We start from the raw sequence: 25511 nt of genomic DNA on the forward strand, positions 1-25511 counted from the left end.
CCTGTGGTTAGGTATCCACCTGCCAGTGCAGGGGACACGGGTTCGATCTCTGGTCAGGGAACTAAGATTCCACGTGCCACGGGGCAACTAGGCCTGCGCGCCACAACGAATGAGCCTGCGTGCCACAACTAGAGAGAAGCCCGCGCGCACTGCAACAAAGAGCCCACACGCCGCAACGAGACCCCACATGCCACAACTAAGACCCGATGCAGCCAAAAAATAAACAAACATTAAAAAAAAAAAAGTCAAGCAAGAATTACACATTGATATGTTAATACTGGTGGACAAGGAAGGAAATTTCTGCAGAAACAGAAATTCTACTAAGTTTACAATATTTTTTCAGCAACTGGCAAAACTAAGAACTTAACTGTGTTGGAGCTACCTACACCTGAGTTGGGGAAACAAGGAATAAAACCTACATTCTCTTGTTACCCAAATCATATTCGGATCCACAAGATCCCAAACTACCTAATCATTGATAGAATAAAAGATCTCTAACCAGTTCTGCATTGGACTATTCTCTGCTATAGAGCCCTCAGCTCCATCCTGGTCTCTTCTTCTGCCTCTAACATTTTTCCAGTGTGGCTGAGTCCTTTTAACATACTAAGGGGTCGGGGGCGGTGGGGGGGGGGTGGGCAGAGAAGAAGAGGAGTATGCATAACAATCCACAGTTCTGGACATCTCTGGAGAAAAAATTTGCAACTCCAGTCACTGAACTTGGCCAGGACAATCCTCTTCTTTAGGATTTCAACCACCCAATCACATACCTCCTGTTGAAGCAAACAGGAAGCAGTTCCTTTCACATTTTTCAACTCCACTCATGCTCACCAACTCTCTAACAGCAGCCAGCAGGGTCCTTCCAAGGAAATACTGCTCAGACTGTCATCATTAGAATACTGAGACTAACTGCTACTATGATGATGTTATATGAGAAGAAAAAAGTTCCATAAAGGAGCTTTCCCTGGAGGATGATGGAAGTATTGTGACACGCTCTCAAAATACCAACGACTGGGGCACTCAAGAATAAGAGAACAGGACTTTAGAAACCACTCTCCAGGCTCCAGGAACTTACAGAATGACAGATAAGCAAGCATCAATTTTTTTACCTGTTACGTTTATCTGTTAAGGGGAGAGTCTACTGTAAATAGCCACTAAACTGTTCAGTGGGGAAGAAACAGGAATTAGTGAGATTACAGAGTACACTCAAAATGGAATTTTATAGAAAATCCTATTACTGTTCTATAAACACAAATGCAAAGAAGCTCATAACAGGGATTACACGCTCCAGCATTTACACCCATGGGTGTAACGAAATTGGAAAAAAACCAAAACCACAGGGCTTCCCTGGTGGCGGCGCAGTGGTTGAGAGTCCGCCTGCCGATGCAGGGGACACGGGTTCGTGCCCTGGTCCGGGAGGATCCCACATGCCGTGGAGCGTCTGGGCCCGTGAGCCGTGGCCGTTGAGCCTGCGCATCCGGAGCCTGTGCTCCGCGACGGGAGAGGCCACAGCAGTGAGAGGCCCACGTACCGCCAAAAAAAAAAAAAAAAACCCACAAAACCCTTAAGTTTAAGATACTGCTTCAGTATTTTCTGAAGTCTAAAAGACTGCTTCATCCACTACGAACAAAGGGAAAGCAGTTAACTCCAGAACAGCTCACCCTCAGCAGCCTGTGCAAGCTGGGGGGTGGGGTGGGAAGAGCCACTACCACTTTCCAGAGAGAAGGGAGCAAACAACCTGAATAATCCAGTGCACATGACCCATGAAAACCAATTTCAGACTTCTGCCACAAGCCTGCAGGAATATAACTACCATTCTACACGACTCCACTGCCTAACCAAAGAGAGGTGAGACACTAGAATCTTCCTTGGTGCTTTCCTGGTGTGGCTGGAGACTTTAACTTGCAAGTTGAACATTCTCCCTGATAAAAACTGCTCCCACACATGCCAAAGCCAAACCAGAGTAGAGTCAGCTCTCTGAGGTCCTGGATCCCTCCGGTGGCGCAGCCTTCAGAAGCCTGCCTTGGGGGAAAAAAGTTCAGCAACGAAGTCCCAAGCTGTTGAACCTTCCTCCTCGATGTTCCCAGCTCCTTCCAACGCTAAAGAAACGACGGGGCAGGCCTGCGAATGACTCCTCGGGGAACCATACACCCCGGGGGCCTCCACCAGACCCCGGAGCCCACTCCTTTCGGCGTCCCCTGACGGCTGGGAACCCTGTGAGAGGGCTGGGGCAATGGGGAGCAGTCACCTTCGCCGTGAGAAAAGGGGGCGGAGGAAGGAACCCGGGTTACGCTCTCCCGGAGGGGCCGGAGCCGGCAGAGCCAGACCCCACACCGGCTTTCTGGCTGGTAGAGCGGGGAGGGACCGCCCTCGGCCCCCGCCCCCACTGTTGGGGGAAGGGGCGGGGGCTCTGGAGCACCACGAACTAAGCGGGGAGGAGGCAGAGGAGGAGAGGGAGGCGGGGCGGGCAGGCCCGGCCCAGGAGCTGGGCGGCGCGACTCACCTCTGCTCCCGGCCTGCGGAGCCAGTGTGGCCAGGATCCCTCGCAGCTCCGACGCGGAGATCCGGACACGCTCCAACCCCTCCGCCATCTTCGCGGCTGCTGCTGCAGCTGCAGCTACTCCACCAGCGCCGCGCGCAGCCAGGAAACCACGACGGACGGGTGGCGCGCGCGCTCACCCACCTCCCACCCTTTTCCCCGCCCCCTCCTGCCCCCCTCCCCAAACGACGGTGGCCGCACTGGGAGGAAAAGCGCCGAACGCACGTTCGGTCGGGAAGAGGCGGGCCGCGAGCCTGGGCGGGGCAGGCCGGCACCGCGCGTGCGCAGAGGTGTGGCCGGGAAGGTGCGCTGAGGCTGGAGTTGGAGGCGCGGCGCCTGGGAGGTGAGGTGAGGTCTGGCCCGGCCGAGCCAGGCCAGGCAAGGTGGGCGTTCGCTGCGGTGGCTGCTCTTGCTGCCGTGGTGGCCTTCGAGGACACCGGTACCAGCCTGGGGCTCGGGTTGACGGGGGCCTCCACCGTCCGGCCCTTTCCAGTCATCTTAGGCCAGGGTCTCCCGCCACAGGCCCGGACTACTGCCCCAGGCTTTTACTTTGCGACCGTCAAGATCTTGTAGGATAGTTAGTGTTATGTCCCTTTCTTTTCTTTCTTTTCTTTTTTTTTTTTTAAATGAGGAAACTGAATCCCAGAGAACCGTAGCAAGTTGCCCAGGGTGACACAATCGATAATTACCAGAGACTCAAAAGTCTTTTTCTTTATGGCAATCTACATCCCAAACTTCGTGACTTTTTTTTTTTAAATACAGTATAGATGGCTCTTGCTGAGGGGAGGGGTTGTGTGGAAATAAGTCAGGAGGTGTTATGAGTCGATTTGGGAATTTCTGTATCACTGTGGATTCTGGGGAAAATTACTTGACTTTCCTGGATCTCAGGTTGATTTTTTTTTTTTTTTATCTTTAAAATGTAACTGGATCTGAAGACTGGTACTTTACCTGTTTGTTCATGAGCCCCGTGTTCAGAACTGTGGTGGAACTCCCTCCTCTTGCAAGGCTGCTTCCCTCCACCTCTTGAGCTCCTTCCCAGTCCCACACAACCTATTGGACCTCTACACCATCAAAGAATAGTTACCGATTATTCCTTAGACTGGGCTTAAAAGATTTAAACAATCTCTGACAACTCATTCAATTCCTATTAGGTGGCAGACGCTTCGCCTCCACGAAGTTCTCAACAGTTGGAGAAAGTCAGTAGATAGCAAAAGAAGAGGAGTGATTGGAGTGGTCAGAGCAAATGGCAATCTTTAAAACAGATATGAAAGAAATAAAAAAATGTTTAAAACTAATTTGTTTTCATAGTGAAATTGATGAGGACATTGCAACAGTTTTTTTTTAATGGAAAAATAATCTGAAGAAAACTTTCTTAGGAAAAACACCATTGCCACATTAATACAGTAGTATCAGTGAGCTGCAGATGAGATATGCCAAAAGTTAAACCAGCTCAAAAAATTTTATGAGAACTCAGAGGGAAAATATAATAGAAACTATTGAGAGGTAAAGGTACGAGATATGGAGAATGGATCCAGAAAACTAATAATCAAATATGAGTCCAGAAGGTGATAACAGAACTGACTGAGGAGGAGCAATAATCAAATATATAATAGAAGAAAATTTACCAAGTTGATGAAAAATTTGGATTTAAGACTTAAATTCAACCCTCAGATTTAAAAGGTTCATGAAATACCAGGTAGAAATAAGTGAAAAGACAACCATATTTAGACCTGTATCACAATGAAAGCTGAGTTTAAAGAATTAAAATATGTGCTGATATATTCAAGATACATTGTTAATTTTTTAAGCCAATTGCAGAGCAAGATATAGAGTATGGTTCTGTCTGAGTGCAGCAAAGCCATTTATTGCATATGTAAATTTCTATATAAATACATCAAAAAAGATGTGGAAGAATACATACCGAACTTTTTAAAATGGTTATCTTGGGAATTCCCTGGCAGTCCAGTGGTTAGGACTCCAAGCTCTCACTGCCAAGGGCCCGGGTTCGATCCCTGGTTGGGGAACTAAGATCCCACAAGCTGCACAGCGCACCCAAATAAATAAATAAATAAGTAAAAAGAATGAAAATTAATAAGCTACGTATTCAATAAGGGTAGAAAAAGAAAATAAAAATAGAAGAAATAAAGATAAAATCAGAAATAATAAAGGAAAAAGAACACTTGATAAATTGAAGCACTCATTCTTCAGAAATAGACATTAAAATAGACACATTTCTGGCAAAAAATTTTGAAAATTCAAGATATCCTACCAAATGCTTCCTAGGTAATGCAAACTTAGCTCATCAAATCTCTGATTTTCCCCTAAAATATTTGTTTCTTTGCCAGCCTTATATCTCAGTAAATTATACCACCATCTAAGTCAAAACCCAAGAGTTATCCTTGACACCTCCATCTCCCTCAGTCCCCACATTCAATCCAATATCAGGATATGTCTCTTCTATATCTGTAGTGGTGACATATGGAGTTCATCACCTCAACATTTTCACCTTCCTTTTCTCTTGAACACTGTCCCTTACTCTCACTCAGAAGTACTTTCTCTTTTCCTTTTTCTGTCTATTTCCTTTTTTCCTTTTTTTCCTCTTTTACTCCCTTCATTTGCTCCTATTTTTCCCTCAGGTGCAGAGATTTGAGGCAGTCCTGCTGTTCAGTTCACATTATCATCAACAAGGCCTTTCTCATTTTGTCTTTTTTTCCTTCATTATAATTCCCAGTCATGTTCCTTCCCTCTTCCTTCAGTAGCCACTCTAATGTGTTTGATATATGTCCTTGGATATACATGTATCTTTGAATAATATATAGTATTGTTTTATATATGTATGTGTTTTAAATGTACATATTTGATATTGTGTTATAGAAATCATTGTTTCATGTTTCTGTAAATACTTCTATTGCATAGTATTGTCTTAAATGACCTCACACCCTTGGCCACTGGTCCTGGGCCTAGATGGGCCAATCAGAGTCCCTACCCAGAATGTTTTTTAACTGAAACTAAGAAAAAAAGAAAATCCCTCTCCAGTTTGGAAGCCGTAAAATGTAAAACATAGGAGCTGTCAGCAGCCATGTGTCCTGCCATGCGGAACCAGCTGGTCTGCAGTGAAAAGAATGAAGCCGACATGCAGAAAGCAGCAGAGGTGAGAAACAATGAGAAAGTCCTGGAAAATCTCGAAGTCCCTAGTTCCAGTTGTTCCTGATGTGCCATGTTCCTGCCCTTCCCATGGTTCAACTCTTCCTTGGATTCCATGAGCCAGTAAATTCTCATCACCTCCCTCTTGTGCCTAAGCCAGTTAAAATTGGGGTTCTGTCACTCGTAACCAAGAGGTCTAACTAATTATAATCTCCAAAATGTATGTGCGTGTGTGTTTTTTAACTGTGGTAAAATACATGTAACATGAAATATACCATCGTGACCATTTTTAAGTGTACAGTTCAGTAGTGTTGAGTACATTCACATTGTTGTACGACCAATCTCCAGAGCTCTTTGCATCTTGCAAAACTGAAACTGTACCCATTGAAAAACAGCTTCCCATTGCCCCCTCCTCCCCACAGCCTCTTACAATCACCGTTCTCCTTTCTATGGATTTGACTGCTCTAGGTACCTCACATAAGTGTAACCATATGGTATTCGTCTTTTTGTGACTGGCTTATTGCAATTGGCATAATATCCCCAGGATTCATCCATGTTATAGCACATGTCAGAATTTCCTTTTTTAAGGTTAAATAATATTTTGTTGTATGTATATATCACATTTTGTTTATCCGTTTATCTGTCGCTGGATACGTGGGTTGCTTCCACCTTTTGGCTATTGCAAATAATGCTGCTATGAACATAGGTGTACGAATATGTCTTTGAGACCTTCATTGAATTCTTTTGGGTATATAACCAGAAGTGGAATTGCTGGATCATATGGTAATACTGTTTAATTTTTTGAGGAACTACCACACTGTTTTCCACAGCAACTGCACCGTTTTACATTTCTACCAACAGTGCACAAGGACTCCAGTTTTTCTACATCCTGCCAACACCTGTTATTTTCCCAGTTTGGGGGTTTTTAAAATAGTAGCCATCCTAATAGGCATAAGGTGGTATCTCACTGTGGTTTTGATTTGCATTTCTCTAATGATTAGAGATGTTGAGCATCTTTTCATGTGCTTGTTGGCCCTTTGTATATCTTTTTTGGAGAAATGGCTATTCAAGTCCTTCGCCCATTTTTTGATGCGTTTGTTTTTCCAAAATGTATCTTGAATGATTATTTTTTTCTACCTCCACTTTCACCATGCAAGCCCCCCTGTTGTTTTTCGTGTGGACAACTGTAATACTTCATAACTGGATACCTTGATTCCACTCTTCTCTCTTTCCTTTTCATTCATTGCCATGTAGCAAGTGATTTTCTGTAAATATGGATTCTAACATGTCACCTGCTCAGAATTCTCCAATGGCATTTTTAAAAAAACTTACTGGAGTATAGTTGATTTACAATGTTGTGTTAGTTTCCACTGTACAGCAAAGTGAACTCTTCTTTAGATTCTTTCCCATATAGGTCATTACAGAGTATTGAGTAGCGTTCTCTGCTATACAGTAGGTCCTTATTATCTATTTTATATACAGTGGTGTGTATATGTCAGTCCCAATCTCCCAATTTATCCCTCCCCGCCCCCTCCCCTGGTAACAAGTCCAATGGCATTTTATTGCTCTTAAAAAAAAAAATCCATGGACTTCCCTGGTGGTCCATTGGTTAAGATTCCACGCTTCCACTGCTGGGGGCCTGGGTTCAATCCCTGGTCTGGGAAGTTCTGCATGCTGTGAGGTGCGGCCAAAAAAAAATTCCATGAGTCATGGTCCCTTATGATCTAGACTCTGCCAACTTCACTCTCCTTATCTCTTATCACATTTCACATTGATCACATTTTCAGATACATTGACCTTTTAATTCCTGGAAAATGCCAATCTTTTTCCCTCCTTAAAGCCTTCACATAATATTCCCTCTATCTGAAACACTTTCCCCACTACTCTGCCCATTCATCTTTTAGGTTATAATTTAATTTTACTTCTCAAGAAAAAAAAAACTATTCATAAAATAATAAAAATTCAGTTCTACATAGAGGGTCTTCATTGACCTCCTTCACTGATCTAAATAAGGCCTCCTGCTATAGTATCCTATCATAATACACTTCCCTAAGTTAACACATCAATGTTTGTAAATACATATTTAATTGGATTATTTGTTAGACACCTCTCCAATACATTGTAATCTTTGAGAGGAGGAACAAGTCTACTTTTCTAATACTATATCCCCAGATCAAACAGTATCTGACACAGAAGGTGCTCAAATTTGTTGAATGAATGAATACCACAGATATGAAAAATACTTAGAAATATTAATATGTACAGCTTTATACTAATAAATTTTAAATTAAGTGATTTTACAAAAAAAAATTACTGAAATTAATTCAGGAGGAGATGGCAAATCCATATAAACCAGTAACTATGAAGTCATTGAAAAAGTTACGAGAGGTACATTTTTAAGGTAAAGACATTATCTTGATTTGCAGATAGCATGATGGTTTAGAGAATAAACTGTAAACCTATTAGATCTAACAAGATAATCTGGTAAAGTATCCTATTACATGATAAATATACAAAAATTATTAGCTTTCATATACATCATCAGTAAGCAGTTTAAAAGTCTAATTTTAAAAATGCCTTATCTTGGGGCTTCCCTGGTGGCGCAGTGGTTGAGAGTCCGCCTACCGATGCAGGGGACACGGGTTCGTGCCCGGGTCTGGGAAGATCCCACATGCCGCGGAGCGGCTGGGCCCGTGAGCCATGGCCGCTGAGCCTGAGCGTCCGGAGCCTGTGCTCTGCAACGGGAGCGGGGCCGCAACAGTGAGAGGCCCGGGTACCGCCAAAAAAAAAAAAAAAAAAAAAGAAGCCACAGCAATGAGAAGCTCGGGCACCGCAACGAAGGGTAGCCCCTGCTCGCCGCCAACTAGAGAAAGCCTGAGTGCAGCAACGAAGATCCAACGCAGCCATAAATAAATAAATAAATTTATATATATATATAAAGGAATGGATAAACAACAAGGTCCTACAGCACAGAGAACTATGCTAAATATCCTGTGATAAACCATAATGGAAAAGAATACGAAAAAGAAGGTGTGTATGTATATGTATAACTGAGTCGCTTTGCAAATCAACCTTACTTCAATAAAATAAAAGTTCAGTCACTAGTAATTAAAGAAATGTAAACTACTAGACATACTTCATTAAATTGACAGATAAAAATGATACCGTAAGGGTGAAGGAAAATAGTCATTCCTTAGAAAGTGCTGTTGGTGTATAAATTGATATGATCTATAACTCTTCTGGAGATCAGTTTGGCAGTGGTATCAAAAGCCTTAGAAGCGTGTATGCCTTTTAATGTAAAATACCACTGGTGGAATCTACTCAAAGCATGTATAGAGATAAACAGAGATCTTGCAACAAGGCTGTTCATTACATCATTATTTATCATAGCCAAAAAAAAAAAAAAAAAAGGAAATCTAAATGTTCAACAACAGAGTTATCTAAAACTATGGTATTTTTGTAAAAAGAAGTACTAGTAAGTCATTTCACTAGAAATCACATAGTGATTTCCCTGGCAGTCCAATGGTTAAGACTTCGCCTTCCAACGCAGGGGATGCGGGTTCAATCCCTGGTCGGGGATAAGATACCACATGCCTCGTGGCCAAAAAAAACAAAACAAAAAACAGAAGCAATATTATAACAAATTCAATAAAGACTTTAAAAAATGTTCCACATCAAATAAAATAAAAAGTCACATGAATATATTTATTGATAAGCAAAGATTGATAGATATATTGTCCGAAAAAAGCAAGTTAACCTGTCAAAAAAGTTTTGCCTGCATATGTATGTGGGCCTGGAAAGAGAGACAACAGAGGTTCGGTAGCAATTGTCTTTGGAGAGGAAAGCAGATTAAATTGTTTTTCTATTGAACATACATTACCTTTGCTAATAAGGAAAAATAAAGAGAAACTTCATGTTTAAACACTACAGTAAAAATAGTAAGAAGTGGAAGCATAATACAGTTACTGAAAATTATAATTATGAAAACTTTGAGGAACGAGCCAAATGGAAAAGGAGTAAAAATGTTATTTATGCTTTGATTTTAACTGTCATATATGTATATTGAAAAAACAGAAGGAAACATAGTGAACATAATTTATTAAGATGGTAGGATTGTAGGCAATTTTTCCCCTTGGTAAATTGAGAAATAATTTTTTAAAATAAAAATTTGTAGCAGATTTTGAACCCAGTTTATTCAAGCTTCACAGTCATGAAAATGTAGAGACCAGTGGCAGTGCCAAGAGATGGATGGTAGGGGTGAGGGCTGAGCTTTAAGCCTTCAATAATCATCACCAGTTATCTCCTATGAGGTTTCAACAAAGCAAACGTATACACCAAGAAACTCAGCTTCAAGAGAAGTTCCCTTATGCAGAGATTCTGGACCCCAGTAATGGAGACAGTCCCCACATTAACACCACAGACCCTGAGTCTATTTTCCTATGTTATGCATTTTCTTTTTTTTTTTCTTAAGATTTTTGTTTGGTTGTTTTTTGGGTTTTTTGTTTGTTTTAGTTTAAGGTTCACAGCAAAATTGATGGGAACAGAAATTTGCCATATACTCCCGGCCCCCACACATGTATAGCCTCCCCCACTATCAGCATCCCTCACCAGAGTGGTATATTTGTTACAGCTGGACCTACATTGACATGCCATTAGCACCAAAGTCCATAGTTTACATTATGGTTCACTCTTGGTGGTGTACATTCCATGGGTCTGTGTTATGCATTTGCAAAATCCACTTTAAATACATCGTCTAGGCTTGCTTTGACCCCTCTCTTATTCCTGGGTTTCAGAACCATGTGTGATCAGTACTGCATCTCCTTTGCTGATGTTGAGAAAGCACATATCAACATTCGAGATTTCATCCACCTCACACCAGTGCTAACAAGCTCCATTTTGAATCAAGTAACAGGGCGCAATCTTTTCTTCAAATGTGAACTCTTCCAGAAAACTGGATCTTTTAAGGTAACAATCTCTTTTGATAGTGTATCATGTTTCTTTTCAAGCCACTTTGATTCTCTTGACCACCCAGTGAGGTAGGTACAATTAGTATCTTTTTACAGCTAAAGAAAGTGTTGTAGAAATTTTCCTTTGCTCAAGTCCTGGTTACTTAGCATCATGGCATTGACAAGAGCCACTTTTACACAATCTCAAAATTCCGTATAATTAAGGTGATCACATATAATTTACTATCCAGACGAGGACATGTTTGAGAATGAAAAGGGGGAACTTCTAACGATTAAGCCAAGACCACAGTCATCAACCTGGACATGTGTGATCACCACTTTGTCAACTTACTATTTGTTTATACCTTATTATGAATATAAACGATCTAACCCTAGCTCAACCCTCATATAACAGGACCTTTTTCTACAAAATACGTCAGTGCCTCTCCTATGCATACAGATAGATTTCTGTGCTGATTTGTTACCCGAATTCTCTGACCGTTAGTTGAACTTTTCAGATCCATTCAGGTAAAAATCTGAAAAGCTGCATTTTGCACTGTGCCTAACAGGTATTGTTAGTACCCATTAAGTGGTAGCTTTAGGATTTCAGGAATTTACCTTTTTCCATACCCATTAACTGAGAACTTTTATTTTAAACAAACAAAAACTTCTCCATTCTCTTTTGCCCTTTGCTTCTGCCATCGTTTATTTTTCATTCATCATGCATCAAGCACTTATTTTCACCAACTATACTAGGTATATGTACGCTAGGCCTTGCCCCATATCCATACTTGCAGCGGAAGACAAAATAGGTTGATGACAAGTGTCTTAAAAGAGTTACAAACAAGGGCCACGGAAACGAATGAAGTACCTAATTTTGCCTGGGAGAACAAGGAGGTTGAACCAGGTGTTGTTTGATCCAAGTTTTATAGGATGAGTACTTTTAGCCAGATCAGGGAGTAGGGGAAAAGAACTACAGGGAGAGGCATCAGCATGCCAAGAGGTACAGAGTTGTGAGCTAACCTGGTAGGATGGAAACTAGAGGCAATTTAGGATGGCTACAACGGTAGAGGTAGATATGTTTAGAAAGGCTGCAGCTTGTAAGGGATTTGTACTTTTCTTGCAAAAATAGGCAATCAATGAAAAAGGTAACGTTTTTTAAAAGCTCACTTTCCTAATCTAGTGGAACTATTAGATGAGAATAATCCTTGAGGCAGGATCAGCTGAGATTTGGTGATACCAAGTTGAGAAATGAGGCCTCACCAAGGTAGTGGCCAAGATGAACATGAGATATTTAGGAGATAGACTCAATAAGATTTAGTCATGGAGTGGATGTGCAGTGTTGGAAGAGAAAAATGTGAAAAAGCTCCTTGGTTTTTTGAAAAGAATTTTTAATCAAATATATTAATTCACCATTCCCCTATTCCAGATTCGTGGTGCCCTTAATGCAATCAGAGGCTTGATTTCTGCCACTTCAGAAGAGAAGCCCAAAGCTGTTGTTACTCACAGCAGTGGAAACCATGGCCAGGCTCTCTCCTATGCTGCCAAATTGCAAGGTACTTGATTAATTTCCCAGGGTACTGGGTAGGCTCATCAGAGAGGACTGGAAAAGCAGCCTTAACTTTCAGTGAGGTTGGTGATAGCTGAGGGAACAAATTTCCAAGTCCCTGATTACAAGCAAACTGAACATAAATTTCTATCCTAAATTCTGATTTGTACTAACCAAACATGCTTCTCCCTCCCAGGGATTCCTGCTTATATTGTAGTGCCCGAAACAGCTCCCAACTGTAAAAAATTGGCGATACAAGGCTATGGAGCCTCTATAGTATACAGTGAACAAAGCGACGAGGTAAGGAAGAGAGCAATGTTCAGTACCACCTTAACAGCTTTCATAGTAAAGTGAAACTTCTCTTCCTACCTTACTGGCTGCAGCTTCTGTCTGTTTGTTGTTTCTTCTGTTGTTTCTCTAAGTGTTGGCACGCACGACCTTTTCTCTACCTACGCTCACTCAGATGATCTCATTAGTCTCATAGTTTAAAATATCACCTACACTCTAACTCCAGCCCTGAACTTTGCTCTTAACCAGACTTGTACATTCCCACTTGGGTGCCTTAATAGGCATCTCAACCTTACTGTCTAAAACCAAACTCCTCATCTTAATACTGTTCCACCTCCAGTCTTCCCCATCTCAGTAAATGGCAACTTTTATCCTTCATTATCCTCAAAACATGGAGTTATCTTTGATAACTCTGATACCCCACATCCAAATCTTAGTCCTTTCAAAATATTTCCGTAATCCAACTTTTTTTTTTTAAATTAATTATTTTTGGCTGAGTCGGGTCTTTGTTGCTGCGCTCGGGCTTTCTCTAGTTGCAGTGAGTGGGGGCTACTCTTTGTTGCGGTGCGCGGGCTTCTCGTTGCAGAGCACGGGCTCTAGGCGCGTGGGCTTCAGTAGTTGTGGCTCACAGGCTCCAGAGAGCAGGCTCAGTAGCTGTGGTGCACTGGCTTAGTTGCTCTGTAGCATGTGGGATCTTCCCAGACCAGGGCTCGAACCCGTGTCCCCTGCATTGGCAGGTGGATTCTTAACCACTGCGCCACCAGAAAAGCCCAATTCAACTACTTCTAACAGCCTCTACCTTCACCACCCTGATTCAAACCAATGTCAGTCCTCACCTAGATTCAGTAGCCTCCTAATTGGTCCTCTGCTTCCACCCTTGCCCCACAAGTCTTGTTTCCAAAAGAGCAACCAGAGCTATCCATTTGGTAAGTCAGAATGTGTCTGTCAGCCCAAAATCCTCCAGTGGTTCCCCATCTCATACACAGTGGAAACCAAAGTTCTTGCAATCATCTATGGCCCAGATGAACTGGCCCATTTCTATTTTTCTGACTTCATCTCCCACTATTACTCTCCTCCAAACACTCCACACAAACCACACTTAGTTTCTCAGAAAGCCAAGCACTGCTCTCTGTAGTCTTCGTACTTGCTGTTACTCTTTCCTTGGAATGTTCTGGAGGTACACAGGACTTGTTCAAATCTATTAAAATGTCACTTTACCAGTGGCCCTTCCCGAGCCCCCTATATAAAATAAATTCATTTTTCTCTAAAGCATTTAGACATACCATATATTTACTTATATCCCACACCTCCTCACCATATTAGAACATAACTCCACTGAGTGCAGGGACTGTTTTGTTCGGTTATATCCCCAGTGCCAAAACAAATTCTGAAAAAAGTAGATGGCAAATAAAGTGTTAAATGACTGAATCTAACTTGTTGGGAACTCTATTAAATACAAATCAAGTAAGCTAAATTAATGTACTCTTTCAGTCCAGAGAAAATGTTACAAAAAGAATTGTGGAAGAAACAGAAGGCATCATGGTACATCCCAACCAGGAGCCTGCAGTGATAGCTGGGCAAGGGACAATTGCCATGGAAGTCCTAAACCAGGTAAAAGCTTAGTTAGTTCTTGTTTAGCCACTTACTGGTAATGCTGTTTGGCCATAGAACCAATTATTTTATATGTACGTATAAAATGGTTATTAATAGACATATTTATACTTTATATTCTTCTCATTAAAGGTTCCCTTGGTAGATGCACTGGTGGTACCTGTAGGAGGAGGAGGAATGGTTGCTGGAATAGCAATTACAGTTAAGGTAAGAAAACAGCTTCTGAAGGACTCCCTACTTCAGGCATAGAAGAGTTTATTTTACATCATAGTACATTGTGAATACTTGCTCAACATTCCCCCAAATTGCCATTCCTTCTCATCATCCCTTGGCACTTGAGATAGAAGGCCCTTCTCTTCATCACTACCCTTTTTTCTTTTTTTGGCCGCACAGCGTGCGGAATCCTAGTTCCCAGTGACTGAACCTGTGCCCCCTGCAGTGGAAAGGCGGAGTCTTAACCACTGGACCGCCAGGGAAGTCCCTCACTGCCCTTTTCTTAATGAAAACTTTACAGCACAAAAGCCATTACAATGAGTGGCACCCTCACAGTCCTCTGAGTTCCATCTTACCAACCTACTATCCAAGTCAGTGGCTACTCTTTTCCCAAGTTACCAGCAGAACCAGCTGTGATCTAGGCAACCGAGGCCAGAATGGAAAACAATTTCAAGTGCTTAAAGGCCTTATTTCCATTATATCGGTTAAAAGAAAGCCTCTTGGGCAGAAATGTTAACTGTAGTAGTCATTTTACTGCAAGCATGCAGGCAAAATGCTGTGGCTAGTTGTAAGCTATCTAATACTCCTCTTCCTAGGCTCTGAGACCTAGTGTCAAGGTATATGCTGCTGAACCCTTGAATGCAAATGACTGCTACCAGTCCAAACTGAAAGGGGAACTGGCCCCCAATCCCTATCCTCCAGAAACCATAGCAGATGGTGTCAGATCCAGCATTGGCTTAAACACCTGGCCTATTATAAGGGACCTCGTGGATGACGTCTTCACCGTCACAGAGGATGAAATTAAGGTGAGGCCCCAAGAGGAAAGGAGACAACAAAAGAATGGAGCAACTTCTTAGGCAAAAAACCCTCCTGTTGTAAGTAGCAACTCACCCACTAGGGACTCAACTAGGTGATTTCATGACACATAGGAGGGTGCCCTAGATGTATTAAGACCGTAGAAGCAGAGTTGGAATGAAAAAAGCCCTGCTCTTCATTGGCAAGCACAAACATATAGCAGTAGGAAGATTCAGATGAGGCATATTATATCCCCATGTGGCCTTTAATTATAACGGCCAACCAACTAGGCTCTTTCCCCTTTTCCCATTTCACTAATTCTTACTCCTTTCTATACCAACAGTATGCAACCCAGCTGGTGTGGGAGAGGATGAAATTGCTTATTGAACCTACAGCTGGTGTTGGAGTGGCCGCTGTGCTGTCTCAGCATTTTCAAACAGTTTCCGCAGAAGTAAAGAACATTTGTATTGTGCTCAGTGGTGGAAATGTAGACTTAACTTCCCTAACTTGGGTGAAGCAGGCTGAAAAGCCAGCTCTTTAGAAATCTGTTTAATATGTGCAAAAGGAAGGAAAGGGACTCAGTGTCTAGACACTTGGAAATTTTGTCTCCTGGTCATTGTCAACTTCCTATCTTCCCCTCTTAAAGAGCTTTCAAAATCCTAATGGAGAATGTATATTTCAGTAAGTTTTAATAGTTTTTTTGGACTAAGTTGCAGTAGAAAAACATCCATACTTAACTGAGATACCTTGTCAAGGCCAAGAAAAGTCTTCTGCTACAAGGAGCAGCAGACCTTAAGTAGGCTTAAGTAGAAAACATAAACTGCCCAGTCACAATCTACAGGCTCCCAACCCTAGAGTGCTAACTAGTAGCAATGAGACAGAATCCCACTGAATCCATTATTCCATGTCCATTTCAGGCACTGTTGAAGAAATCTCACTTTTCACCCAAGGTACTGGTTCTGGTACATATGGATCGTAAGTCCATTTGGGGAAAACTCTTTTATAGAGGTTCATCAGTACTGTGTCCTGAGATTTTAGCTTCCCATCAAAACTGCACTTCATGTGGCCGTGAGTACCTACAAAGAAAACAGCACGAGTTGGTCAAATTCAATAGGAAATTGTAAAGCAGTGGTCTAACCCAACAGTCATTTAGTAGCACTGGGGAAATCTAGACAAGATCCCAAATCCCACATTCTCTCACCTAAAGGCTCCTTGATGTGTCCCCTACGGCCCCACTTTGTTCTCAGTTCCACCGGTTTAAACCACAGCACATCCTCTTAGAATCAAACACACAGAAGACCAAGATGAAACATTTATCCATAATATATAAATCCAACCTTCATCCCACAAAGGCAACTGGATCCCATCTGTCGCACCTACCTCTGTTGAAGAACATGTAACGCACCACTGCCATCTTAGTAAAAATTTTGAAAGGATGACCACTCAGAACAACTCTCTTGATGACCATTCTGTCTGGATCCACTGACAATAGATAGCCTGTGGCAATGAGGCTGTGCATTCCTAAGGGGCAAAAGCAGGGCAGCAGGAGTCCACAGGTCAAAGCCTTCATTTATTGTCCAGTCTATTTAAAGATCTATGTGAGATCTTAGGGAAACAAAATAGGGATGTCCTATGCTGCCCCTCCTGGGTTCATGGCAAAGATCACTAAGTGATATTCCTGCTGAGCCTATCCTCAGAACCTACCCTAAATACAGCACTCTGAGCAGCCTCTACCAATTAGCTATGGTTTGCAAGCAAGATAAAACCCCATTCGTCATCCTTGCCTCAGACCCAATATGAGGCTGAGATTGGGATATCTTGAAAATCATCATTACCTTTTTTGTGCCATTTGGCCCCCAAATTTAAATACAGAAAGCAGTTAATCTTATTAAGAACCCACAGGCCTATTCACCTCTGTGAACTCAACTTACCATTGCTGTTCTGTTTGAAAAGCAGCACAGATGCAGGAGGAAAAGTGATAGGGGCATATACTGTCACCACCAGAGCCAAGTCAGCAGTCAGGAATCTCTGAAATTTATGTTTATCCGCTGCCATAAAGGTTAAAAAAATAAAAACCAAAAAATATTTTGAGAAACAATAGGTAATCCAGAGGCCTGTGAAAAGCGGTATTACTGCAACTCTTAAACCTAAGGCAACTAGTGTTTCTTTATCCCACTAATTCTCCAAACATTTTCTGGCCTCGATACAACTGAAAGATAAAACCCAATCCTATCAGTGATTTTTCAACTGGAGGCAGAATCTTGGAGCTTAAACTTTATTTTGGAGTTGGAAAAAGTTCTCCAGGTGATTCTGATACACATCACCCCTGCCTCATTTGAGAACCAGTGCTTTACAGAAAAACACTTCACTGATTCAACAGCTCTTAGTCTTGAGCAAGGATTGGCAAACATTTTCTGTAAATGGGCAGATAGTAAATATTTTAGGCTTTGTGGCCATATAGTCTCTGTTCCAACTACTCAACTCTCACTGTAGCACAAAAACAGCCACAGACATTTAAAAAAAATTAAACAAGAAAGCACAACTGTGTTCCAACAAAACTTTACTTAACAAAACAAGCAGTGCGACAGATTTGGCCAAGGGCCAAACTTTACTAATCTCTTCTTGGGGACTATCTAGATCTTGTCTTTACCGTCAACAGAAACCCTTTTTAATACAGTATTAACCCTTTTTAATACTGAAAGTTATAGGGAAACAAAATATTTTAAGGGAAAGAGAAATTACTCCTTCATTTAGACAGCAAGGCTGGTGAGAAAAGAATTATCCAGAGCATCCATTAATGCTGCCTTTATCACCTTCCTCCGGCCATTGCTGAGAGCTGAGAGTGTAGGTAATGTTCAGAAGCCCCCAAGTTAATGCAAACATCTTCCCACTCCTAATACGTAAGAGCACAATCATTTTTTGTCATAAAAGTATTCCTGGTCACCACTCTCTAAATTCTCATGCAGTCTCAACATCTCAGAAGCCACACACTCTGCTTTATCCAACTGAGGGCACCCCTAGCCTTCACCCACACGGCCACTGGCACAACGGATGCCAAGGGTTCCATGACACATCATCTCTAGGAAGCAGCCAACTCCTATCCAAAACCGCCTCTGCAGCAAATACTCATGGCAGAGAAGCCTCAGCACCACACAGAGGTTGCATCACTGGGATGCTTCAGACAGGTTCAGACACTTCGAATGGAAACATCATTGGCTCCTAAACCAGAGTACTGAAAATACCTCTAACCCAGAGACTGAGAGTTTGAAATGGTGTACTCTGCATCTCTCCCCAAATCTCAGTCCCCTAAAAGACAGTAAGATGGACAAGAACCCAGAAGCTTCCCTACTGCTTACCTGCAGTGTGCTGAGAGAATAAAGGTGAGGCTCGGAAGCGCCTGAATCCACAGTGGAAGATCAGCTCCTCTTTAGCTTTCACAGGTTCAGTGTTGCCAGCATGCCGGCTCACCACCATATTAAGAACTGACATCTGGGGACCAAATAGGAAAACAGAACTTCATATCAGGAATAGAATAGCCTAACCTGCAAGAAGGCAAACCAAACCAGCAGACTAGATTCACTCTAAGAATTGACAGTACTAATTTATGGTGGAGTGTAGATGAAGAGACACAAATTCACCTTGTACCTTCACCAACAACTGGCATTCAAATCGAAAATATGCTGGTTTTCAGAGCTTTCATGTCCCTGCTACACTAGGTGACCTTCCCATGTCTAACATGCAAGAGCTCAACATCTGCCACCAAATCAGTGCCTACAAGTCACTCACTCATCACACACCTCTAAACCACACTCATTCAAGACCCTTCTTGCCTCAACCCTTACTCACAGTGACCAAAAGGCCAGAGCTCTCACATATATCCCAACCTACATGACTGCTGGCCATCAAGAGAAAAAAGATCTATACCTTGGCAGTAACCCTGTTTATTTTCATGGATGCCAACCCTTTGTTAAAGTGTGACCTGACAAACGTACTTATCTCAGAGAAGTCTCAGAACCACACAGAGATCACGTCACTGAGATGTATCAGACAGGTTCAGACATGTTGGGTAAAACTATCATCGACTTCTCTGTCCTCCTCTCTGACTTCTAATCATACAGGCAGACTTTTGCATCCCAATGAGCAAAATGTCAGTCACATAAAACTTCAGACTGCCAGACAAAACTGGTTGGAAAGTGTCATAACTCCCATTTCCCACAAGATGCTAACTCACCTTCTGTTCATGAGGTAGTAAAGAAAATGCAATCAAGGGTGCACCTCGCTTGAAGTGCTCAACCACTGAGACAGGGACTTCAGAGACATGAAGTGTGACATACCAGCCAACCTGCCAGAAGAAAGCAGAAAACAGTCATGCAATTACCCTTAAGGTCTCAATAATGATGAAGCATTTATCCAAATATGTTAAAAAGTCTCTCAGACTACCATAAAGCCAATCCTCAGCCTTCAAGACAGCCCTGCACAGATGCCTCAACTACCTAGATTAAGCTTTTTCAGCTAATATGCCTGATACCTCTTTGTTCCCAATATCACTCTTACCAATGACTCGATAGCTCCTCTAATTCAGCTGTAGGCAGCACAAAACTAATTAAGGTACTCATGCCAACAGGAGGAGTAGAGGGGGCACCTTGGCAAACAAAAACAAATTATAGCGATGCACAAAGGAAGGCAGATACCTCAGCTCCTTCAACCTCTTTTTCTTCAATCTCTTTAAAGATGCGTCTCCTAGTATTAATAAAGTTCTGAAACTGAAAGATCCGAGCATAATCTTGAGGGAGGTTTTCCTTAGGATCCCATGGAGATGTCCGGAAGCTCTTGAGGCCTCTGTATTTCTGAAATCTAGAATACAGAGGATATTTTAAATAAATCAATAGTGAAACTTATATGGTGCTACTTAACCGTTTCACTCAACTCACTTCTAAAATGGCTAAGGCTTAAAAAGAAGAAAAAAAAAAGAAAAAACAAGAACAATTTCTTTTTTAATTTTTGAAAAATAAATAGGTAAATAAATAAAATGCCTAAGGCTTTAGCTTAAAAGAATTCACTATTTCTCAAAATAACCTAACAGCTTAAATCAGAACCACACTCCAAAACAGCCTGAAACAAGTATTTCAGCACCAAACCCCAGCTTCTTAGAAGTATTTACAGCGGCCCCCTGGTGCATATCAGGGAGTGGCTCTTTAACCTGACTAGCAAGATCCTCGATAAAAGCCTTGTCTCTCTAATATCCAGCATAAACTCTCTGGACTCACCTTTAGAGCAAACAGGATCATCTACATCTTCATTCTTTTATTCTCACTGTTCTACCCAAACTTCCCCAAATCTCCAAATGTTATATACTTTGAGTCTTAGCTCCAAAGGAAGCATTAATCACAGCATTTCATTCAGTAATGTACTGTAACATTATTAGTCTGTGTACTACACAGTCTAGAATATGAACATTGTTTCCCGTATGTCTGTCTTACCTTCCCATATAGTATTAGCCCTTCAGGAGCAAGAACAATGTATTTTTCTTCTTTTACATCACACTGACATAGTTCTGAGCCACGTTAAGTTTTGAATAAAAACATACTGATTGATCTTAGACTTGTTGACTAACCGAATTCTAGCAGCCACGTCACGGGGGGTATCTACTTCATCTGGAAACATCTCTTCCAGTCTTTCTTGTTTGTATTTCTCCAGCATTTTCCCCTCAGCCTCTTCGTCCACTTTCTCATCATACAGATCATCATGCACGGACTCTCCCATAGTCACAGTTTCACATTCCTCCTCTTCTTCCTTTTCACTACCCTCATCCTGTAGAACGAAGGATTACAATTTCAGAGGAAACTCATATCTCTACCTTAAAGGCCATCGAGCTAAAATAATTCTACTAGATACCTAGTCCAAACCAATATCAATTCTAATAGAGACTAAGTTATAAAACAAAGTCTCATTCCCGGCAACAAAGTCATTCCTAAGAAACTGACCACACATACCCCTTAAGGTCAGGAATGCACCTTGCCTTGCATTTGGGGCTGTATACAGAAGTTGCCCAAGGGCCCATTTCCTTACCTGAGATTCCTCTTCCATAAAATCCTCACGTTCTATATCATCATACTCATCTCCTTCCCCACCACTTTCGCCATCCTCATCCAAAATCCATTCAGCTTGATAACTGGATGTTCCTTTGGGAACCTTCTTTACTACCTTGGAAGCTTCCTTCAATAAGTCTGTAAAAGCCCAAATGAGTTAAGTAAATTATATACCTCCTTCCCTCCCCTATTTCTTTGGGCATTCTCACATAGGCAAGATATTGCTACCAAAACCAGGAACTCTGGCAGGCACTATAAATAGAACAGACTACTTCCCAATTTAATTCAGCTGCCTCAGAACTAGCAATACTTAACACAGCTAAATAAGTCCTATAATAAATCAGAAGTTGTTTATCTGTTCATTAGGAAACAATAACGTAAGTAATTTTGAGAAACGAAGTAAAGCTGTGTCCAGTGTTTGCTTAGTGAAAACACATAGCCTTTGGAGGTAAGAGAAGACTTCCAAATACTTCCTCATCCTACTCTACCTTATAAGGTCCTCACTGAGCAGCTAGACAAAACCCACAACTCTAGGCCAGAATTTCAAGTTTGCCAATACCAACCATTTGCTTCACTCAGCTCCTCCTCCGTGGGCCAGGTCTGTTCCCCCTCCATTGGATCTGGGATAACCTCTGTTTGCAAAGATTCTTGTCTCTCAGGGTCTGCCTTCATTAGGACCTTCAGGTCTTCCTCCATATCAACTACAGCATCTGTAGCACAAACCTGAAAACCCAAACAGTTGATGGTCAATTAAATATTAGCCAAAAATCGACTAAATCTAACATAATAACCAGAAAGATCTAGAAATAACAGTCCTCAAATAGAAGAATAGAAAGTGAAAACTTGCCAGAATTTTTCAAATGGTTCTACTTCCTACCATCCTAGGTCTTTACCTCTGCTTGGCTCTTGAGACCCTGCATAATCTGGTCTCATGCCTACCTTTTTATTACATACCTTACTCCCATCAAGCTGTTATCTTCAGAGTTCAAAGAAACCCTCTGATCCATCACTTTGCCTAGGTTCATGTAGTCTTTATTTGCTAGGATATTCTTCCATCTCTTTTCAACTCATAAATCACGTTCATCCTTCTCAACACCTGGCTCAAGTCTGATCTCTTCTGTGAAGCTTGCCAGTCTTCTCTCTCAACTTCCACTGCAGGTGTGCACCTCAACCACGCTTTCTCAATCTTTATTTCACAGGTCTTTGCCATTTTTTTCTGACCTAATTAAGTTGTCTAAGGAAAGAGACTACAACCTGTGTGCCTTCTGTAAATCCAGAGCCAATTGCTATGCAAGGCATCTACAAAGTACTGGATAAGTATATGATATAGCAACTTATTTGTAGTTGACTACTGCCTTTTTTCGAACTAGCCATTACCTCCAGGGACTAGGATAGTTGTCCAAGTGTGCAGACAGACTACCCTCTCTGTAGTTCCCATCCTCTGCCAGCTTACACGTGAATCTACAATACATAGTTTTTAAGAACACCAATCTTACCTCCATTGCCATGCCTGGGTCCTTTGGGGATTTGATCACTCTAGGATTTAAAGGGAAAGGGTCCACAGGGGCATCTATCTGTTTCATCTGGAAATCACCATGTCCAACGATATGCAGCAAGTTATTTACATTCAGAGCCTGCCCACGAACATAGCCTGAGATCTTCAAGGTGCCCAACAAGTTATTCTCTTCACTAGGCACAAAGTCAACAGCATGAGCAAATAGGTAGGCGTGCCGATCTCGAAAGGCAAGATGCCGTTGCTTTTGGTTAGCCAACTGCCTGAGCAGCATCCCTGCCTCCTGTTGAGTGTCTAACAGGAGGAGTTTGTCATCAGGAAAGCGCTTCTCCACTGCTTTACTTAGCTTCTTCCTGACATCTGTTTGTTTCTTCAGTGGGAGGCCCGAAACCCCCTGGACAGCTAATGCTGTGAACAAAAGAGAAAGGGTATCATGACTTGTTGCCTCACTATATGAAAATCCCCCCTGTGGCTCACAAACAAGCTAACAGTTCAGTTGTGAGTCCAGAGATCACTGGGAAACCCAACACTCCGCTACCCTAAAGAAATTTCACAATAAAACCAAACTTCACATTCTTCTTCTTTCTCTGGGCAATGGGCAGTCCAGAAATAAAAAGACATCTTGGTAGGTAACTTGTAAACAATGGACCAAGTTAAGGCCATACATGTACAACCCTCCAATAGTATCAAGCATCAGACATAGTGTCTGGCAAATTGTAAGTGCACTATACATGCTAATTCACTTCCTTCCTTGGCCTCCATTTACTCCCAACTCACTTACTATAGGTGGGAAGGCCCTGAGCAAAGAGGCAGGAAAGGCAGTAATCCCCAGTGCTATCCCAGCCTTCTAGTGGATCAAGGAGGAACAGGATGGTATCAGCCACTTTAGCCATGTCTAACACAGTGTGCAGATCCCCTGGAAACAGAAGACAAAGTCAGTAGGAAGAGGTGGTTGACATCAGCACATTATACTAAAAAAATATTACCACTAATACACAAAACATAGTGATAGAAAATATTGTTGCATGCTCTAACCTGGCCTTGCAGATGTAAAAAACCACCGATGTTTCAAGCGGGGGCATAACAGCATAAAGCTATGGGTGCTTCCCCATTCATTCAAGTGCACTGTTCCAGTGTCCCTATCCTGAAGGAGTCGAAAGGCCTCTGGCAGGGAAATCCTGTTGTGCAGGGGAACCACCAGTACCTGATGAGGAGGACCATCCTTGCTGCCGAGCTGTCTCTTTTCTGCCAAAACCTGAGGAAAGAAAGGATCAGAGAACATCTCAATGTTTCAGTACTTTGTTTCAGTACTGCATTTCCACCAGTACAGATGCCCACCCCGACCCTCCAACCAGCATCTCTCTTGTGAAAGGTGTCATGTATGCCAAGGAGGTGGGCAGGAGCTAGGAACAAAGCAAAGAATGCTCTAGCATGAGTCTGGGCCAGCACGCCTGACACGTGCTCTAGGGTTACTCTCCATCCCTGGCCCCTTCCCAGGGTCACATTTTCTAGTTCGAGGCATTACCCGCCTAGAACGGTTGTGAAGCCACACCATTCCCCAATCCCGCGTCCTCTCACCGCCTCCTTCTTCTGCTTTCGGAGCTGGCTGGCACGATGCCTCTGGTCCACTTTGCTGAGATCTTTTCTCACCTTCTTGCTTAGGGTTTTCAGTGCTAGACGGCCTGTAGGGAGACCAGAAAAGGCTCTTGCGCAGGGCACTAGCAGGTCAAGAAAGGAGATCCCTCTCTGCTCTCCTCAGAGCCTTTGCGCGGGGTCCAAGCCGGAGTAGGTAGGAGCTCATTCTGGGCATGAAGAAAAGCAGTTAATATAGACTAAACATCCCTTATTCCTCCAACCCTACCTTCTTACCCTTGCCGTCCCGCTGCGCGGATCCCCGACCCCGATGCCGCCCGCCTTTATGAGGTTTATTCTGCTGCTTAAGCGGGCCAGAGCGATGAGCCGCCATGCTGCCGCTCACGTGTACCAATTCGGCACTACTTCCGGGCCGAACCGAGCGCTTCCGGTCCCCGCCTTGGGGGCGTGTCCTCGCCCGGGGGGGCCAGGCTCCTCGTGTCCTCCCGCGAGGGTTATTTCCACCCGCTTCTGAGGGCACGGCGTCCGAGTCTCCACAAAACCTGCTCGTAAACTTTTACCAGGCGGTGGTCCGCTGTTGCGGGCTTTAAAACGCTGGATGTAGACTCGAGGTTTGGGCTTTCAGTCTCGGAGAGCTGTTTTGCTCCCTTGTATTTTTATTTTTTGCGCTATCAGGTTGCATCACTTAGGGAGAGTCTCCATTTGTGCGATAGAGGGCTAAGCCACTCCTCTCACCTAGCTTTGTGCACGCCGCTCCTCAGTTTGCAGCAGCAGGTGTTCTTTGTCACTTTAAGCAACCTTTTCTCGCCCTCAGTGCCCAGGTGGGGCTGCTTAAGTCTACAAGGCAAATCGTGCAGAAGGCGCTTGTCTCACCTCCACAGATTCCGTACAAGTTCCTGCTGGTCCCAGTCACTCCAAGCTGCGCCCCCACCTCTCACGTGTGTGTGTGAAGGGCCAGACGGGACGTGGCGACCCCTCGGGGGAGGGACGGCTGACCGTGACTCTCGCGCCCTTAGGGATAGCCGAGCCTCTGCAGACGGGGGCTGCTAAGCTCCCACTCCTCTTCCCAAAAGCTTTGCAGCTGAGGGCACCCGGCTGGCAGAGGTGTTTGGAGAAACGATGGCGCTCCGCGGCCTTTCTCCCAGCCAGGGGACTAACACTGGCTTCCCCGTGGCCAGACTCGAGGCGCGGGGGCCCCGGCCCTTCCCGTCGGGAAGACGAGCGGGTAGGAATC

The 25511-nt window shown here is 43.0% G+C and overlaps 3 protein-coding genes and 2 non-coding genes across 6 annotated transcripts in view; 1 reads left to right on the forward strand and 4 right to left on the reverse strand.

The window, feature by feature from the left end:
* The window catches only part of SMG6 (SMG6 nonsense mediated mRNA decay factor), a 235560-nt gene extending 232823 nt beyond the window's left edge, over positions 1-2737 (reverse strand). The window contains exon 1 of the mRNA XM_065897653.1: positions 2501-2737. Coding sequence (XP_065753725.1) covers positions 2501-2588 — 88 coding nt within the window. The 5' untranslated portion in view covers positions 2589-2737. The remainder of the gene's footprint in view (positions 1-2500) is intronic.
* Positions 990-16511, forward strand: SRR (serine racemase). Its single transcript, XM_065897657.1, has 8 exons — positions 990-1086; positions 10474-10645; positions 12056-12182; positions 12372-12475; positions 13955-14074; positions 14207-14281; positions 14884-15093; positions 15426-16511. The coding sequence occupies exons 1-8, from the start codon at positions 1076-1078 to the stop codon at positions 15621-15623; spliced, it is 1017 nt and encodes a 338-aa protein (XP_065753729.1). The 5' UTR covers positions 990-1075; the 3' UTR covers positions 15624-16511.
* Positions 14313-24673, reverse strand: TSR1 (TSR1 ribosome maturation factor). Of its 2 annotated transcripts, XM_065897655.1 has the most exons (16): positions 24554-24673; positions 24263-24366; positions 23720-23939; positions 23466-23600; positions 22668-23092; positions 21735-21894; positions 21152-21309; positions 20697-20893; positions 19774-19936; positions 19314-19424; positions 18439-18571; positions 17014-17130; positions 16463-16603; positions 16284-16358; positions 14564-16158; positions 14313-14442 (listed from the first exon to the last, which is right to left on the reverse strand). In XM_065897655.1, the coding sequence occupies exons 1-15, from the start codon at positions 24648-24650 to the stop codon at positions 15980-15982; spliced, it is 2415 nt and encodes an 804-aa protein (XP_065753727.1). In that variant the 5' UTR covers positions 24651-24673; the 3' UTR covers positions 14313-14442; positions 14564-15979. The 2 variants fall into 2 exon arrangements, with proteins under 2 accessions (XP_065753727.1, XP_065753728.1); XM_065897656.1 differs by lacking the exon at positions 14313-14442 and having other exon boundaries at positions 15757-16158; positions 23889-23939; positions 24554-24656.
* LOC136139599 (small nucleolar RNA SNORD91 family) lies at positions 18212-18306 on the reverse strand. Its single transcript, XR_010657119.1, has one exon. It is a non-coding gene; the product is annotated as a small nucleolar RNA SNORD91 family (small nucleolar RNA).
* Positions 19078-19172, reverse strand: LOC136139600 (small nucleolar RNA SNORD91 family). The gene has a single exon (XR_010657120.1). It is a non-coding gene; the product is annotated as a small nucleolar RNA SNORD91 family (small nucleolar RNA).
* Positions 24674-25511: the final 838 nt, after the last annotated feature.

Source organism: Phocoena phocoena, chromosome 19, assembly GCF_963924675.1.
Source record: "Phocoena phocoena chromosome 19, mPhoPho1.1, whole genome shotgun sequence".
Classification (NCBI taxonomy): domain Eukaryota; kingdom Metazoa; phylum Chordata; class Mammalia; order Artiodactyla; family Phocoenidae; genus Phocoena; species Phocoena phocoena.